Raw genomic sequence first — 18348 nt, 5'->3', positions numbered from 1 at the left:
GGGACCAAGCAGCTGCGCTAAGCAGGAGCTCCACATGTGAATAGCCCATTTTTGAGAAATGCCTAATTCTGATCATGTCAGGAAACATTTTGCAAATTCAGAAATCAGAGCCAAGGGAAGTGCTGTGTGCTACACCAGTAGCAGCAGTAGTTAAAAGGGAACAATCTTTCCCCGAGTGGTTCCTCTTGTGGGGAGCATTTCTGCTGGCTCCAGGACTTTGGCCATCTATAAAGTTTAGCAATGGAAAATGAGGAAATTCTCAAGGAGAAAGAGCTCTCAGCTAGCGCCGGAGAAAGAACGACTCTGGACCAAACAATGCTGTCTACAATGGAGACCTTTGAACTTAATGGTAAAGTACTAGTCCCCAGTAATGACACTGCCTGTGATGTAGTCTTTCTCTTGGCGGCATAAGAATAGACAAGTCCATTGAAAGTCTAGGTCTGCACCTTAGAGAGTCAATAATACAGTTCTGCAACGCTTCCATGCTTCCACTGGAAATTTGTATAATGCTAGTAATAGATGCTGTGTCTTTAGCATACAGGGTTTTTTTTTAGCTTCATGACTCTTTAAATTGTATTTAAATATTTTCCCTTCAATTAATGCTAATGCTTATTGTATGTCCCTCCTTTTTATTAGTGTCTCATTCTGACACACAGATTATGTTTGTGATGTGTGTGATGAAAGGACAATGCAAAACAAGAGGGATGAAAAAGTTCCACAGAACTGAAGCCAAGTGTCATATTTATTTAATGCAATTCTGTTAAAATTCTTTAAGATGTCTTCTGTGAAAACTCATGTGTTCCTCAGAAAGTGTGTTCTCCAGTTGGTGGGGGCTAGGGTATGTTATGGCTTCATAATTAGTTTGCCTTAGATTAAACTCAGATTTTAAAAATTCAGTCAACTGTTGTTTTATTTTCTCCCTCAGTGTTACACAGGTGACGCATTTTTTTTTAACATCTTTATTGGAGTTTAATTGCTTTACAATGGTGTGTTAGTTTCTGCTTTATAACAAAGTGAATCAGTTATACATATACATATGTTCCCATATCTCTTCCCTCTTGCGTCTCCCTCCCTCCCACCCTCCCTATCCCACCCCTCTAGGTGGTCACAAACCACCGAACTGATCTCCCTGTGCTATGCAGCTGCTTCCCACTAGCTATCTATTTTACATTTGGTAGTGTATATATGTCCATGCCACTCTCTCACCCTGTCACATCTTACTCTTCCCCCTCCCCATATCCTCAAGTCCGTTCTCTAGTAGGTCTGTGTCTTTATTCCTGTCCTGCCCCTAGGTTCTTCATGATCTTTTTTTTTTCTTAGATTCCATATATATGTGTTAGCATATGGTATTTGTTTTTCTCTTTCTGACTTACTTCACTCTGTATGACAGACTCTAGGTCCATCCACCTCACTACAAATATCTCAATTTCGTTTCTTTTTATGGCTGAGTAATATTCCATTGTATATATGTGCCACATCTTCTTTATCCATTCATCCGATGATGGACACTTAGGTTGCTTCTAGAATTTGTAGCATTCAAAGTCACTGGTGAGTGCTTCCCACAGGGGATCTCTGATTTCCCATTTCAGAATATCCTCTTGGAATTGTCTCCCAAGTTGATCAGTCTTTCCCACTCCCACTCTCTTTTCTGGAGACTGTATGTGCAGGAACAACTGCAGCTCTGTCCCCTGGCTTGACTGTCCCTCTCGTCCAGGGTCTGTTTGTTCAGGTCAGTGGCTGGAATTATGGGTGTACAAAGATTAAGGGTCCAGTGTTCTGCCTTTAGGTGTGCACAGTGGGGTAACAAAGAAGGCAGGAGTGCAAATGACTTTAATAATTGTTGTTTATTCAGAACTTTGGAGAAGGCAGCGTTCTGGACACATGACTTTTTAAGATACTAAAAATGTTCAAGCAAAGTCAGGTGATCAAACAGATTTGGCACCTACTACATGCTGGGCACGGCACTCAGCACTGAGAAAATAGACTTGGATCAACCCGGCCTCTGGCCCCAGGGAGCCCACAGTCATGTTGGATGGAGGGCGGCAGAGAGAGCATATTCATAACCCATTTCGATACAATTCATTACTGGCTGTCACTGAGATTTGCACAGGACTTTATGGACAGATCTAAGCTGATGTGGGACCCTGGAGGGCAGAGCTGAGACCTCTTCTAAAGTTTAATGGATAACAAGGATTCGTTAGAGAAAGGAGATGGAGGCTGGGGCAGGGGTAGGGCACAACCTGTTTATGATACCTTCTCAAGGAATATTCAGAAAAAAGACAAATAGTTCCATATTGTTGGGTCAAAATTGGGTGGGGAAGCTCAGTGGGGATTGAGACAAGGACCAGTTAATTTGGACTTTATCCTGAGGGTGTCTACTGAAAAAAAAGAAAAAAGCACAATGTGAGAGACGTGAGTTAAGTTTTACTTGGGACAAAATGAGGACTATAGCCCGGGAGACAGCATTTCAGATAGCTCTGAGAAACTGCTCCAAAGAGGCAGGGGGGGAGGGCAGTGTTATATATGACTTTAGTGAAGGGGGGATGTGCAGTCAAGAACACATGTTGGCAGAGGGTCGCTGCTAGTCAAAAGGAGCAGATGTCACTGCTAATGATTTTAGTGCTTTTCTAAATACGAGGAGATGCAAGAATTGGGCTCATAAAATCTTCTCCTGAAAATATCTAACTATCTGAAGACCTGTTCTGCCAGTTTTTCCCAGAGCAAAGAGGGCCTCATTCCTAATCTCCACCCTGAACTCCTTTCAGCGGGTGTTGAAGGTCAGCAGCAGCAGTGGCTCATGATTTAATCCTTGTAGAGGTAGATGGTAAGTGCCAATTTGTAAGTGGCAAGGGCAATGGGGAGCTTTGAAGAGACTGAAGTTGGGCTGAGAGGCAGTGATCTGCGCTTGAGATTACTCACCCTCATAGATGGGGGACGAGTTGGAAAGAGTAACCCTGAGGACAGAGAGGAGCTTGGCAGCAAGAGATGATGTGAGGCAGTGGGTGTGTGGAAGGAAAAGAGAATGTTCTGGAGAAATTTTAGAAGTCAAATCAGGGACTTCCCTGGTGATCCAGTGGCTAAGACTCCGTGCTTCCAATGCAGGGGGCCTGGGTTCAATCCCAGGTCAGGGAACTAGATCCCACGTTCCACAACTAAGATCCCATATGCAGCAATGAAGATCCCACGTGCTGCAACTAAGACCTGGTGCAGCCAAATAAATAAATAAATATATTTTTTAAAAAAGTCAAATCAGTAGGACTATAGTGGGGGGGACAAGGCAAGTGACGATGATACAAGAGTCAAGGGTGAATCCCAGATTTCTGACTGGGGTTATAGATACCACAAAGTAAAAATCTAACCCCAAACCAAAATCACTCCAGTCTGGAGGGAACACTTTCCTAAATGCATTCACAACTTCTATCTCCTCCTACAAAGAACATATGGAACTTACTAGATGAGTGCCCTCCTGGTCAGTGCTCACTGTGAAGCTCTGTAACACAGTTACCCCCTCAGGGCTTTACTGAGATGAAAAAAACTACTTACTTTAGCCCTAAATGGCTCCATCCTTGTTTACTTGTCTATCTATCTATTCATCTATCTGTCTGTCTATCTATCTATCTACCTACCTAGCTCTCTGTAGGCTGAAGATTGCTTTAGTTTTCTGAAGAGTCGCCACAGACTGCTGGCTCTTGCTGCCCTGAAGGTCCAACGAAACCCCAAGTCTTCCCTTATGAACCAGTATCAGCCCCTCTCCCCTTCAACAATGGAGCATTTGAGCCTGAACGAGAGAATTCACTTTTGTCTCTGTGGACCATACCTTTCTGGGATGCGCTCCTTTCACCTTCTTGACAATATGAGCATCTGTCTGGCTCAGGTCTTCCTGTCAGTCTCCTGATGTGTCTGGTTTCTCAAGTTCTGTTACCACATCGGCAAACTTTTGCCGGTCTGTGGAATGTAATCTGGCCCTCTCACCCACAGCCCTCAATTATTTCAGGTCTCACATCTTTCTTCATGATATTTCTTCCCACCAATTTCCATCTGAAGAACATCTTTCCTGACAGAGAAGACCCCAAAAAATACAAATTATGAAAGAAAGTTATGGGGTCTTTTTGTTGTTTGTTTTAATTAACACTAAGCATTGGCCCCAACATTGGACCTAGCTGTCCCTTCTTCCTGCTCTGAAGTTAATTTTAAATATTCTGCTAACAAACCTTAACCCTGGAGTCTATGCAGGGTCAGGCTTGATGATATGACTACTTTCATTTCATGCCATTGTTCTGACTTTATTTTTTGTCGTGTCACTAGTTCTTAGAATTTTTTAAAAATCTGACTTTACCCAGAGGTGTTTTTTCACTTTTTATTGTGAAATAATTGTAAATTGTAAAAATCTGACTTTACCCAGAGGTGTTTTTTTCACTTTTTATTGTGAAATAATTGTAAATTTTTGCAATTGAAAGTTGCAAAAAACAAATGTACAGGGAAGTCTTTGTGACCTTCACCCATTTCCCCCTAGTGATAACATCTTGCATAGCTCTAGTACAATATGACAACCAGGAAACTGATGTTGGTACAACCCACAGAGCTTATTTAGATTTCTTTAGTTTTACACGCACTCATTTGTGTGTGTGGATGTAGTTCTCTACAATTTTATCGGATGTGTGTACTTGTGTAACCATCACCAAAATCAAGATACGGATCAATTCCATCACCACAAAAATCTCCCTCATCATACTTTTTCATAGACGCACATACCCTCTCTCCCCGCCCAGCCATCACTATCCCCCAGCAACCACTAATCAGTTCCTCCTTTCCATAATTTTGCTATTTAAAGAAAGTTATATAAATAGTTATATAAATAGTTACAGCATGTAACTTTTTAAAGATTGGCTTTTTTTCACATAGCATAATTCACTTGAGATCCATCCAAGTTGTTGTGTGTATCAGTAGTTGATTCTTTTATTAATGAGTATTATTAATGAGTATTATTCTAGGATATGAATGTACACAGTTGGTTTAACTGTTCACCCATTGAAAGACATTTGGGTTGTTTTTCCAGTTTTGGGCTATTACAAATAAAGCTGCTATGACCATTTGCATACAAGTTTTTGTGTAAGCACAAGTTTTCATGTCTCTGGCATAAATGCCCGAAAGTGCAATTGCTGGACTCTAAATATATGTTTAGTATTACAAGAAGCGGCTGATCTGTTTTTCCAGTGCGGATGTACCATTTTACATTCCCCCCAGCAGTGTACAACTGATTCGCAATCCTTGCCAGCAATTGGTATTATTACTATTTTTATTTTAGCCGTCTGGATAGACATGTGATAGTGATACGTCATTGTAATTTTAATTTGTATTTTCCTAATAGCTAATGACGTTCCTAATAGCTAATATCTTTTCATGTGTTCATTTGCTGTTTGTATACCCTCCTCAGTGAAATGTCTCTTCATGTCTTTTGCCAGTGTTTTAATTGGATCGTTTGTTTTTTGACTAAGCTAAACTAAAACTAAACGTTTTGAGAATTCTTTATATACTCAAGATACAAGTCCTTTGCCAGGTACATAATTTGTAAATATTCTCTCTCAGTCTGCAATTTGTCATTTCACCCTCTTAACAAAGTCTTTTGCAAAGTGGAAGTATTTAATTCTATTGAGGTCCAATTTATTGATTTTTTCCTTTTGTGGATTGTGCTTTTGGTGTCAAGTCTGAGAACTTTTCACTTAGCACTGGGTCCCGAAGATTTCTCCTATGCTTAATTCTAAAAGTTTTACAGTTTTACATTACAATATCATGGTTCATTTTGGGTTGATTTTTTAATCAGATGTGAAGTTGAGATCAAGGTTTGTGTGTTTTGCTTATGGATGTCCAACTGCTTCAACACCATCTGCTGAACGAACAGTCTTTTCTTCCTCCAGTAAATTACTTTTGCATCTCTGTCAAAAATCAGTTGGGCATACTTGTGTGGGTCTATTTCTGTGTTCTTTATTCTGCCCCATTAATCTGCATGTCTGTCCCTGCCCCAATACCACACTGTCTTGATGATGTAGATTTATTGTAACTCTGAACATCAGGTAACATTATTTCTCACAATTTATTCTTCTTTTTCAAGATGATTTTAGCTATTCTGGGGCTTGTGCCTTTCCATATGAGTTTTGGTATAAATTTATACCATCAAAAACCTTGCTGGGATTTTGTAGGAATTATATTACACCTCTAGATCAGTTTGAAAATTGACATCTTTCCATCTTTATGTTCAGTCTTACAATCTGTGAACATGGTATGTTTCTGCATTTATTTAGGTCTTTGTTTTTTTTTTAATGAGGATTTTGTAACTTTCAGCATACAGATCCTGTATACATTTTGTTAAATTTAATATCTAAATATTTCATTTTCTTTGGAGCAATTGTAAATGCCATTTTTTAAATATAAATTTATGTATTTAATTTATTTATTTTTGGCCACATTGAGTCTTTGTTGCTGCACATAGGCTTTCTCTAGTTGTGGTAAGGGGGGGCTACTCTTTGTTGCAGAGCATGGGCTCTTGGCTCAAGGGCTTCAGCAGTTGTGGCATGCTGGCTCGGTAGTTTTGGCTTGCAGGCTCTAGAGTGCAGGCTCAGTAGTTGCGGTGCACGAGCTTAGTTGCTCCGTGGCATGTGGGATCTTCCCAGACCAGTGTTCAAACCCATGTCCCCTGCATTGGCAGGCAGATTCTTAACCACTGCGCCAATGTGTCCCACCATTGTATTTTAAATTTCGATTTGCACTTGTTTGCCAGTTGTATACAGAAAAAGGGAGTGAGAACAGACATCCTTGCCTTGTTCCCAACCTAAGGAGGAAAGTTTTCTGTCTCACCATTAAGACTGAATGTAAGCTTTAGATAGCTTGTTGATGCTCTTTTTTTTTTTTTTAAACTTGAGGATGTTCTCTTCTTTTTTAGTTTGCTGACAGGTTTATTATAAATTTGTTATTTATTACAAGAGTGATAATTATGACAATTTATTATGAATTGGATTTTGTTAAGTGCTTTTTCTGTATCAACTATATGATTATATGATTTTTCTTCTTTAGCCTATTGATATGTGGATTACATTGATTTTCTAATATTGAACCAGTCTTGCATACCTGGAAATTCCATTTAGTCATGGTATGTAAATCCTGTTGATGCATTGCTTGATATGGTTTACTGCTATTTTGTTGAGAATTTTTGTATCAAATTTCATGAGAAATATTGATCTTTAGTTTTCTTTTTGTAGTGTCTTTGTCTGGTTTCCATATTAGGGTAATACTTATCATACAAAATAAGTTAGGAAGTGTTCTCTACTCTTCTGTTATCCATAAGAGATTGTTTGAACTTGGTGCTAATTCTTTTTTTAAAGGTTTGTTATGATATTTCAATAAAATCATCTGGACCTGGATATTTCTTTTACAGGAGATTTTAAATTACAAATTAAATTTATTTAATGGCCATAGATATTTATATTATCTGTTTCATCTTGGTTGAGTGTTTGTAGTATGTGATTTTTGAGGAAATGATTCATTTCTTCTAAGTTGTGAGCATACAGTTTGTAGTAGTATTTTCTTATTTTGCTTTTAATGGCTGCAGCATCTGTGGTGATATACCCTGTTTTATTATTGATACTGGTGATTTGTGTCTTCTTTCTTTTTATCTTTGTCCGTCTTGCTAGAGCTTTATAAATTTTATTGATTTTATTCAAAGAACCGGATTTTTGTTTTTTATTTTCTCTTTTGTATTCTTATTTTAAATCTCATTGATTTCTGCTCTGGTGTTTATTATTTCTTTTTTTTCCTGGTTGTTTAGGGTTATTTTACTGTTCTTTTCTGGTTTCTTGACGTAAGAACTTAGTTTACTGATTTGAGATCTTTCCTCATTTGTAATGTAAGATTTTAGTGCTGTAAATTTCCCTTCCAGTGCTGCTTTAGATGTAGCCCATAATTTGGTATGTTGTATTTCCACTTTCATTCAGTTCTGTTTAAAATTTTTTTTTTCTTTGAGACTTTCTCTATGACCCATGCATTATTTAGAAGTTTAAAAAAATTTTCCAAGTGTTTGGACATTTTTCTGTCTGTATGTTATTAATTTCTATTTTTATTCCATTATTGTCAGAGAACATCTGTAAAATTTAATTTCTTTTACATATTGTTGAGGTTTGTTTTATGACCCAGGATATGGTCTTAGTAAATATTCCATGTATGCATGGAAAGAATGTGTATTCTTCTGTTGTTGCATGCAGTATTCTATAAATGTTAATTAGATCCTGTTGGTTGGTGGTGGTGTTCAGTTCTTCTATACCTTTGCTGATTTTCTATCAATTGCTGAGAATGGGGTATTAATGTCCCCAATTATAATTGGGATTTGTCCATTTCTCCTTTCAGTTGTATCAGTTCTGTTTCATGTGAATAGAAGCTCTACTGTTTGGTTTCTATAGACAACTTATAATTGGGTCATGCTTCTCCATTCACTTTGCCAATTTCTACCCTTTACTTGGTATATTTAGACTATTTACATGAAAGTAATTATAGGTATGTTAAGCTTAAATCTGCCATCCTATTTTGTATTTTCTCTGTTTCTTCTGTTTCCCATTCATCTGTTTTTCTTTTCTTACCTTCCTATGAGTTACTTGAGCACTTTTTTTGAATTCTATTTTTAATTATTTATAAGATTTTTGTGGTGCATCTCTTTGAATAGTTTATTTAGTGGTTTCTCTGGGCATTACAATATACATACATAACATATCACAGTCTACTGGTATCATTTTACCACTTTGAGTAAAGTGTAGAAATCTTATTTCCATTTATGTCCTTTTATTATCTTCACTATTTAAAATGAATTGTCTGAGGTATTTCCTCTGCATACACTGAGAACCACATCAGACAGCATCATAATTTTTTGTTTCAACCATCAAATATGATTTTTAAAAATCATGAGGAGAAATATGGTCTAATATATAGCCCTGTATTTACCCATTCTTCTTTCCTTTTTCTTGTTCTTCCTTTTGGAAGTGCCAAGCCTTCTCCTACTATCATTAACATTCTATTTGAAGAACTTCCTTTAGCCATTCTTTAAATGTAGGTTTACTAGCAATAACTTCTATTAGTTTTCCTTCATCTGAGAATCTCTATTTCCCATACATTGCTAAAGGATGCATTCATGGTTGATAATTCATTTCTTTCAGCACACAAAAAATATTGTGCCACTTCTAGCTGATCTCCATGGTTTCAGATGAAAAATCTGCTGACATTCCAAATTGGTATAACTTTATAGGTAATATGTCATTTCTCTCTGGCTGCTTTCAAATTTTTTTCTTTTTCTTCAGACTTTTAATTTTCTTTATGTCTAGATTTTTCAGATTTTTACCTATGTGTCTTGGTATGGATTTCTTTGAATGTACCATGTTTGGGATTTGCTCAACTTCTTGGATCTGTAGGTTTATGCCTTTCCCCAAATTTGAGAAATTTTCAGCTACCATTATTTCTTTGATTATTTTTTCAGCTTCACACTTTTTCTGGGACTTCAATGATATAAGTATTATGTGTTATTTTTTTCTTTTTTATTGACCCACCAGTCTCATAGGCTCTGTTTATTTGTTGTTGTTTTTGTTGATGATTTTCTCTGTTTATCAGATTGGGCAATTTCTATTGTTCTATCATTTAGTTCTATCTATCAGTCACTGAAAGAATCAGTGATTCTTTCCTTTGTCATATTTATTACACTATTGAGCCAATGTGGTGAGGTTTAAAAAAAATTTTTTGTGTTTTGAAATTATACAATTTCCATTTGGTTCTTTTATATATCTTCTATTCTGTGACATTTAAAAAAAGTTTTATATGTAATTATTCATTAAAGCATTTTTGTGATGGCTGCTTTAAAATCCTTATTGAATAATTCCAACATTTGTGTCATCTCAATGATTTTAGGTTTAGGCTTCTTACATAAACTATTTAGATTTATTAGATAGATTCTGGCTCATTTTGTGGGCTATGGTTCCAATCACAATTTAATTTTCAGAGCCCTGACCATGCTATTCTAGTCTGCTTTGTTCCCTGTGTTATTGGTGTTTTTGCCCCCTGCTGGTGCTGCCTGCAGGGGCAGAGGACACTGCTCTACATTGCTCAGTGCTACTAAGTAGAGGGTGGGAGATCTCAAACCCACAGGGCAGAGATCACTTCCCTGGGCCTCACCAGTAGCCCAGTGCTGGGGGTGTGGGGAGAGGGGCTCCCACTTGATCTCCACTAGTGTTACAGTAGGAGAGAAGTACACCTACCAAGCCATCTTCTGCCACTTGGTGAGGGGTTGGGAGATGGAAGGGCTGGGAACCCTAAAATTTGTGTGCAGCCTTTTTTCTTCACTGAGCTCTTTTATGGAATTGAAATTTTATTTCTCTCTGGAGCCATATTTTCACTGTGAGTCAGACAATAGAGCTGTCAAATTTCTAAAATTTTAGAATTGAAATTTTATGGAATTGAAATTTTATTTCTCTCTGGAGCCATATTTTCACTGTGAGTTAGACAATAGAGCTGTCAAATTTCTAAAACCTGCTTCCCTAAAATCTCCACCCAGACTAACCATAGTCTACTCCAGGTAAGCTCATTCTTATTCACCTGAAGCTTTTTTTTTTTTTTGAATGTTCATTCTCTCATCTCAAGCAACTCTTGCTCATTGGTCAACCCCAAACCAGAGTAGATATTTCCTTGACAGTTTATTCTAACCAGTAAGAGATGAAATGATCAACGTAAGGGTAAAGAATTTATCAGATCCTCTGCTTTGTATAGAGTGAGTTAGACAAAGCTCACAGATTTGAAATTCCCAGTTTCTATAATACCTTGCCTCTATGCCAGGTGATAGCTCTGAATTAAAAAGCGTTCTGGGCTTGAACTACTCCCATCACACTACCATGTCTGTTTTTCCTCTCATCATCCTTACTCAAATGCATTGCACCATGGTCCTACCATGTAATTTGAAAATATCTGTATCTTCCGTGCTGGCCTTCACCTCCACCTCTGACCTCTATGGTACCTGTGTCTCTGAAGCATAATTTATCTTTCTATTCCCATCACATGCTATGTTTCATCATGTTTGGTTGCTGTCTATGAGATTGCATTCACCATCCACCATCTTCTGTTAAATGTGAGGCTTCCTCTGTATGTTACCCATCCTCACCATCATGACTATAGAGACACCTGAGGTCCTAAGTTGCATTCCTGATGCTCTCCCAACACTTCAAAATGTTCAACTCTGTACACGTTCAGCACCCAAACCACTCATTCATCCATTCATCTAGCCCATTACCATCTTTCCAGCATACCATGTTGGTGCTGGAACGCAGCCTAAGAAACTTCCAGGCCATATGGAGGAGACTGAAACATATATACAGTTCAGGTGCTCAGGTCCACAGTGGATAAACACACAGTGATGTGGGGAAGCAGAGCAAAGTCCCACCCAGCCGAGGGGAGTCTGAGAATCTATCTTGGAGCAGGAAAAGATCTACTGTGCTTCCAAAGGATGAGTAAGAGTCAGTTATGCAGAAAGAAGGAAGGGAGGTTGGGTATTCAGAGGAGATATTCTGCCTGAACTCACAAGGGTGTAACCACAGTGGTCTGGCCTGACCATTGGTCAGTGTCAGCGGGGAGGTGAGGTATGGAAGTGTGGCCATAGGAGAGCTGGCTGGAGGCCAGGCTGCATGAACCAGCAGGGGAGCTGTTTGTCCTGAGGGCAGTGAGCTGAAGGCTGAAGGCAAGGGAGTGACTGGAGAAGGTTGTGTGTTGGAGAACTCACTCAGGCTGCTGTGTGGGCGTAGACTCCAGGGGTACGTGGGGGTGGCGGGAACGCCCTGTGCTAGACTGAGCATAACCACGTGTCTTTAAGGAATACGAGGCAACTGTTAAAGAGAACAGTTAAATCTCTCTCTACTGAGAAAACTAGAGGGAAGTCCATGGAAAAATCCTTCACTGCAGAAAGCACATGTGCTCTAATTGATATGTACTGTAATATGTAATTGTAACATGGTATCATTAGAGTAAAATTAAAAGAAAAAAAAAAACAAGTCTATCTAGGAGGATATGAGTTTGTAAGTTTCTGAGAGGAAGGGGAGATGGAAGGAAGGCCACACCCCAGAATGCTAACAAAGCTTACCTCAGCGGGTTAGGACCTCAGGGGATTAATTATAAGATTATTAATCCTTGAAATGCTCTCCATATTGTTTGATAAATTATATTAAGCATGTTTTACCTTTGTAATTAAAAAGACAACAAAGGCCTGGACGTGATTTCCAGATGTCGTCTTATAACCTAACAGGTTTTTCAACTGTTCCAAACCCCGCTCTTTGTTTATAAAACAGGAGCACTCATCCTCCTCCCAGAATTTTGAAATTGAAATATGTTAATTCATCAATTTCTCTGATGTACATCTATTGAGTGACCCCTGTGGCAGGTTCCGTGCTGGGGCTTTGACGGTGAGCAAGGCTGACTGCGGACTGCTCTCTTCCAGCTAAGGATGTGTGCACGGGGGGTTTTTTGCCCAGCCACACAAATGAGGGGCTGACAATGGCACTTCTTGGCTTGTGGCAAGAAGGAGGATCAAGGGGAAGATTTGGGGGTCATGGGCCTTTGTGTCTTTCCCCTCGTGGGACCTCATGGGCAGCCCCCTGCCCATACAGAGGGGATTCGGGCACAGGCTGGGAGCCCCTGCTCTCTGCCCTCTGCAGCAGCTGCCGTCTGCCTGGGTTGTGTTTCAGATCCAAAGCCCAAGAAGAGAAATGGGATAAACTGCTTCACGGTCCTGCTGGTCATCTACCTGATTCTACTCACCGCAGGTGCTGGGCTACTGGCAGTGCAAGGTAAAGCATCTGGGTCCTGTCTGGTCCCTCCTGGGGTGACAGTGTGGCCCGGCCCGACACAAGGCTCAGGTTCACAGGAGAGCCCTTGGGGCCACTGCTGCCTATCTGCTGGGAGAGAGTTCTCAGTCCCTGGGTGGTCTGAATGGTGGGGGGAGAAGAGGGGGAAGCAGGAAGGGGAGTGCGTGTTGCATGCGTGTCTGTGTGTGTGAGAGAGAGAGCAAGAGGGAGGGAGGGAGGGAGGGAGGGAGAGAGGGACCACATGTGTGAGGCTGTGTGTGTCTGAAGCAGTGAAAGATGCAGTGATCTCACAAGGATGTGCCTTGTGCATCTCGCATCAGGGATTCCCTGCCTCTGAATGGGAAGTAGCTTTGTTGATCAGAGTGTTTCATTTTAACATGATTTGACTTTCAAAGTGCTCCCAATCCAAATGGTTAGGTCATGAAGCAATTCCATCAGCCGATAGTGAAGTCACTCAAGAATGCCGTGTGGCCAGTTGTCATAAGCACACGTCACACGCATATGAAAGTCACACATGATTAGGCCAGATCAGCATATTAGTGGCCACGCTTTCATGTCCAAGCATGCGCAAAGCTCCTAACTGCATGCAGGTTGTTCGTGGACGCAGTGGTTACACAGGGTGTAGGTATGTTCTGTGGACATGTAACGTCATATCTGAGTGTGGAGTGCACGTGTGCAAGATACAAAGTTCTGTGTGCTCACTCTAGGTCCTCACGGTACACTAAACACGTGCTTACCTATTCAGGACGCAGAGTTATGCACATATGACACAGAATGTCAGGGTTATGCTCAAGTGCCTCGGGCTATAATGAAGTCCCTAAAAGGATGCTACAGGCGTGGTGGTGGGGTGTCCAGTTCTGAATCTGCAGAAGCGGCTCCGGGCCCTGGAGATGCCCTACAACAATCAAACGCTGGCCTCCGAGCATTTCCTGCAGGCCCAGCTCGCCCGCGTCCGCACCAGGCAGGAGCACCTACTACGACGGGTGGACAACTTTACTCGGATCCCAGGTTGGCCCCTCCACCCAGGCTGGGACTCCCCAGAGAGGACGGGAAAGGGGGAGTGGCTTGTGTGCAGACCAAGGGGCCTTTGGACCTGAATTCCTTTCTCTGGCCTCGTATGAGAGCGTGGAGGCCAAGACAGGGGGTGAAGGCCGTATGGGGAGGGCATGAAGTTACAGGCACCCTGGGTGGCTGCAGACAGCTCTCCGGGAGACAGTGGGGTCAGGGACCTAGGAACCAAGGACGCTGTCCAAACGAGTGTGATCTCCAAGAGCCAAGGTCTGCAGCAACCAGCCGAAGGCCAGGTCTGAGTCACGGAGCCCTCAGACTGACCCGGAGTGTGCAGGACAGAGCCCAGAGCGATTTCCAGGACCACCCCCAAGCAGCAAACTAGTACTGGTCTGTGGCTGGAGAGAGTAACAGTGGGCACCAAGCCAGTCTGGCCAGTGCCTGGACCTTCGAGGGGAGAGGACAGCGGGCCTGTCCTTATAGAGGAGAGAGCCCTGGCTCCTCCCACCGTGTGAGGACAGAGTGAGAGGCTGCAGTCTGCAGCACAGAAGAAGCCCTTCCCCAGAACCCGACCGGGCCGGCCCCTGATCTTGGGCTTCCAGCCTCCAGAAGTGGGAGAAGTGAATTTCTGATGTCTAAGCTCCTCCCACCCCGGTCTGTGGTGTGTTGTTATAGCAACCAGAATGGACCAAGACAAGACAAGGAGCCCTGTCCCGGCCACCCGAGACTTTGGGAGGCTGTGGTCCACAGAGCAGCCCTGGCAAGGGAGAGACCTGACGTAAGTGGCAGCGGTGATGGGTACCACTTATCAGAGCGTGGGTGTGCTTTCCGTGCTGGTCTCCACGTGGCGGCCTCAGGACAGCCCTGCGTAACTGGTATAGGAGCCCCATTTCACTGATGAGAAAGTCGATGAGCCACACAATGAGAGGGTGTGCCCAGGGTCACCCAGCTAAAGCGGCAGTGCTGCCGCTCGAACTCAGCCTCCCCCGGGAATCACCATCTGCACAGCTGTGTTTGCTTGTTGGGCCATGAGCTCCTTATAGGAAGGAGCTCCGTCTTTCCTTGTCTTCCTTCCACACAGTTTGGCTGGTCCTCGGTGCTCAGTGACACTTGCTAAGTGAAGGATGATGTGAGTGGCATTGTCACCCCACCTTGTTGGCTGGGGCATTGGCGCCTCTGCTCCTTCTCCTCAAGTCTTCCAAGTCCAAAGGGGCCCAAGGGTGTACCTCGCCTCCCCCGTCTGCCAGGGCCACCAGCGGAGAAGGCGGGCCCGGATGAGACGGAGCTGCAGAGACCTGCCTCTGTCTACCGGCCCCATAATCCTTTTCCTCCTCTTTGTCCAGGCTACGTTCTGAATTCCTTCTCCTTTCCAGGCCCCCCAGGACCCCAAGGCCCGCCAGGAATCAAGGGAGAGGCAGGTGAGCAGGGGCTGGGTGTGTGCTCCAGCATGCACAGAAGGCTGTCTCGGAGCGGCTGCAGGGGACCGCAGGCACACACGCCATCCCCGGAGTCTGAACACCCAGTGGGGTCTGTACGTGAGGGAGGTCACCTGAAGTGAGACCCTAGCTGGGCCGGGTTACTGGGAAGTGCCTGCATCCCGGGGAAGACACCTAGGCGTGGCTGGAGGGGTGTGGACACTCCAAGCCCCTCCTTGGTGCTCAGAGTACAAGCCTGTGAGCATCTCTGGGGAGAGTCAAGCTCTTTGGTCCAGACTCCAGAGTCTGACACATCTGCCTTCACCATAGACTGGCTCTGTGACTTCGGGAGCATTCCCTTACCTTTTCTGAGTCTCAGTTTCTTTGTCTGTACAATGGGGATAAGAGTGCCTCAGAGGGTTACTAGGAGGTTAAAATAACAATTCAAAGCACATGATTGTCTCTCCCTTTTAGGTTGTGGCCTTAACCTGCCCAGCGGCCTTACAAATGGCCACGGCATAGCTGGGTCAGAGAACGCGAGGGCTTGGCTGCCCCCGGCGGGGGTGGGGGGCTCCATCGCTGTTACGGTCCACTCTGCTCTTCACTTAGGCTCTCAAACCTCCAATGCCTGGAGGAGTTGAGGCTGCTGAGGGGTAAAGATGTAAAGACAAACGTTACTAGAGAAAAAAGCAGAATGAGAGGATTTGCAAGAAAGGGGGAAATAAACAAACCAAGATCCTCTCAGCCTACAGGCCACTGAGACAGAATGAAAAACACCACCGATTACAGAAGGGAAACTTGATAAAGGGAAACTCTTTTTCGAGATACTAATTTTTGGAAGGACTTTAAGAGAAGGGGGAATCCCAAACAGCCTAGTGTCCTAGGTCACCGGCAGGGTTTTTCCGGGGAGCTTTGCAGGGGGAGGATGAGTAGGAGGAGAGTTTAGGGACACACACAGGCACTCGAACACACACGTGTGCACGCACATTTATGCAACACAGTCACCCATGCACCAGCATACTCGTGCACGGGCTCACATGTGCACATACACTCACATGCATACCTGCCCACACATGCGCTCACACGCACTCACCACCCAGCCACAGACCCACTCACACACGCTCACTCAACCTTCAGAGCCAGAGTGGGGCAGGGTCACTCAGAGGGTGTTGCGTCACCAGGCATCCCAGGGGCACAGCTGTGGTCCCTTTTGTCCAGGTGAGCAAAGGACAGGAATGGGAAAGCCAAGAGCAAAGTGCGAGGGGGAAGAATTTCCTGCCAGGTACAACTTGTGGCAAGCGGGGACGCAGGCAGTGCTGGGAGCTCAGAGGAGAAGAAGGTGAGGGGCCGAAATGGGGCCTGAGGTGGGCCTGGGGAAGGAGGGGAGACCACTGGCAGGGAGGGCAAAGGGGCTGATTCCAGAAGGAGGACTTTAAGCATCCAGAATCTTCCCTTGATGGCCAGCGCTCTCTCTAGAGTAGTGCGTCTCAAGGTCACGGTCAAGGTCAAGGTCATGGATAAGAAGCATTTGAGGTGCTTGTTTAAAAGGCAGGTCTGTGTTTTAGAGATCGTGGAGGATTCTGACCCTGGACATGTAGGGGACAGGCTCTGAGGAGCACGGCCCGAGCGCTCTGGCTGTGACTGAGCACCTGGCGCTCCTGGTCTCTGGGCCTCCCAAGGGACCGCCCTCGGGGTGGCTCTGGGTGCAGCAGGGGAATGAGGCTGTGGCGCCAGTAGGCTTGGTTGCCATCCCTGCTCTGTGCCTGGTCACCTGTGTAACTAGACACGTTCCTTGGCCTGTTGAGGTTTAACTTCTTCCTTTCAGCAAAGAATGGCAATTCCATTAAAATAATAATAATTAAATTATACATGCTTTGCAGGACAGCTATCAGGGTTGGAGATCACGTGTTCAAACTCTGCTACATGGTAGGTAGTGTTAGTAATCCTGTAAAGTAGAAAGGGAAGGACTTCAGTTCCAAGATCAGACAGATCTGGGTTCTAATACGGCTCTAGCTGTGTAACCTCTCCAAGCCTCATTTTATCCCACCTACAAAAGGGGGATAATAATAGCAACCTTCAATGAGGATTGATTACAACAGGAATATAAGACAGAAGATTGTGTTACTGTACCTGGCGTGTAGGAAGTATTTACATTAGAAGAAACTGAGGGTGCTTGCCATCAGGAAGAGGGAGCCCTTACAGGGATGTGTCAGCCATCCTCAAATATTAGAAAGGTTCCTGTGGAAGAGAAAATAGACTTGCTCTCAGTGGTACCCCGCAGAAGAATGGAGGCCAACGGGCAAAGGTTTCTGGAGAACCAATTGTGCTGATGTAAGGGAGGAACAAAGAGTTAAGACTTGGGCTGCCGCACGATGAAACGGGCAGATGTGGGGGTGGAGAAGAGGGGCTGCAGAATTTTCCTCGGTGGGACTGAAGGGGGATCCTTGCACCAGGCAGGTGGTTGGACAGTTGACCTCTGAGGATGATTCCAGAGGTGGCCCTCTGCATTTCCCTATGGTCCAGACTTTCTCAAGGTGACCCTGCCAGCCCCAGAGAGGGGATGACAGCCAGACTTTGGCCTGCGGAGTCTGAGCTACACTGCTTCCCATCCCACTCTCACCCACTGCCACGCCCAGACTCGGGCTTGGAAGCAATGTGGCTGGCGAGGGGAAATGATCAGTTTCACTTCTTCAGGAATCAGGACTCTGACCTACCCCTCCTCTTCCCAAATTTCTTTTCCCAAGATCACCAGATGTCTCTTACCCACTGCTTGCCCAATCCACTGCCAGCGGACGGGGCTAGCGGACCAAGTGGGACCCGCCCCAGCGGTACTGAGGTTTTCTGCTTTTTGTCCCAGCAGATGGGTAAAGCCACAGACGAGGTTCCAGGGGACACATCTATTTCCCTCACTCCACCTTTAGCTGTGATGATGGGCGGGTTCTGAAGTCAGATGTTGCTGTGATTCCTCAGGCGCCGCCAGACTCTGGTGCTTTCACCGGTACTACTTTGCTTCCCAAGGTTGTAACCTTTGATGGAGACACGGAAGTCATAGC

The 18348-nt window shown here is 43.7% G+C and overlaps 1 protein-coding gene across 2 annotated transcripts in view; it reads left to right on the top strand.

Annotated features, from left to right (window-relative positions):
* The first annotated feature begins 225 nt into the window (after positions 1–225).
* MARCO (macrophage receptor with collagenous structure) overlaps positions 226–18348 on the top strand; it is a 32299-nt gene continuing 14176 nt past the window's right edge. For both annotated transcript variants that reach the window (XM_082465921.1, XM_082465922.1), the window contains exons 1-4: positions 226–349; positions 12753–12854; positions 13728–13880; positions 15254–15298. In XM_082465921.1, coding sequence (XP_082322047.1) covers positions 241–349; positions 12753–12854; positions 13728–13880; positions 15254–15298 — 409 coding nt within the window. In that variant the 5' untranslated portion in view covers positions 226–240. The remainder of the gene's footprint in view (positions 350–12752; positions 12855–13727; positions 13881–15253; positions 15299–18348) is intronic.

This window comes from Balaenoptera physalus (genome assembly GCF_965194825.1).
Source record: "Balaenoptera physalus genome assembly, chromosome: 6".
In the NCBI taxonomy this organism is placed as follows: domain Eukaryota; kingdom Metazoa; phylum Chordata; class Mammalia; order Artiodactyla; family Balaenopteridae; genus Balaenoptera; species Balaenoptera physalus.
The sequence above is the reverse complement of the archived record's forward strand: the minus strand, read 5'-3'. Positions and strand labels throughout refer to the sequence as shown.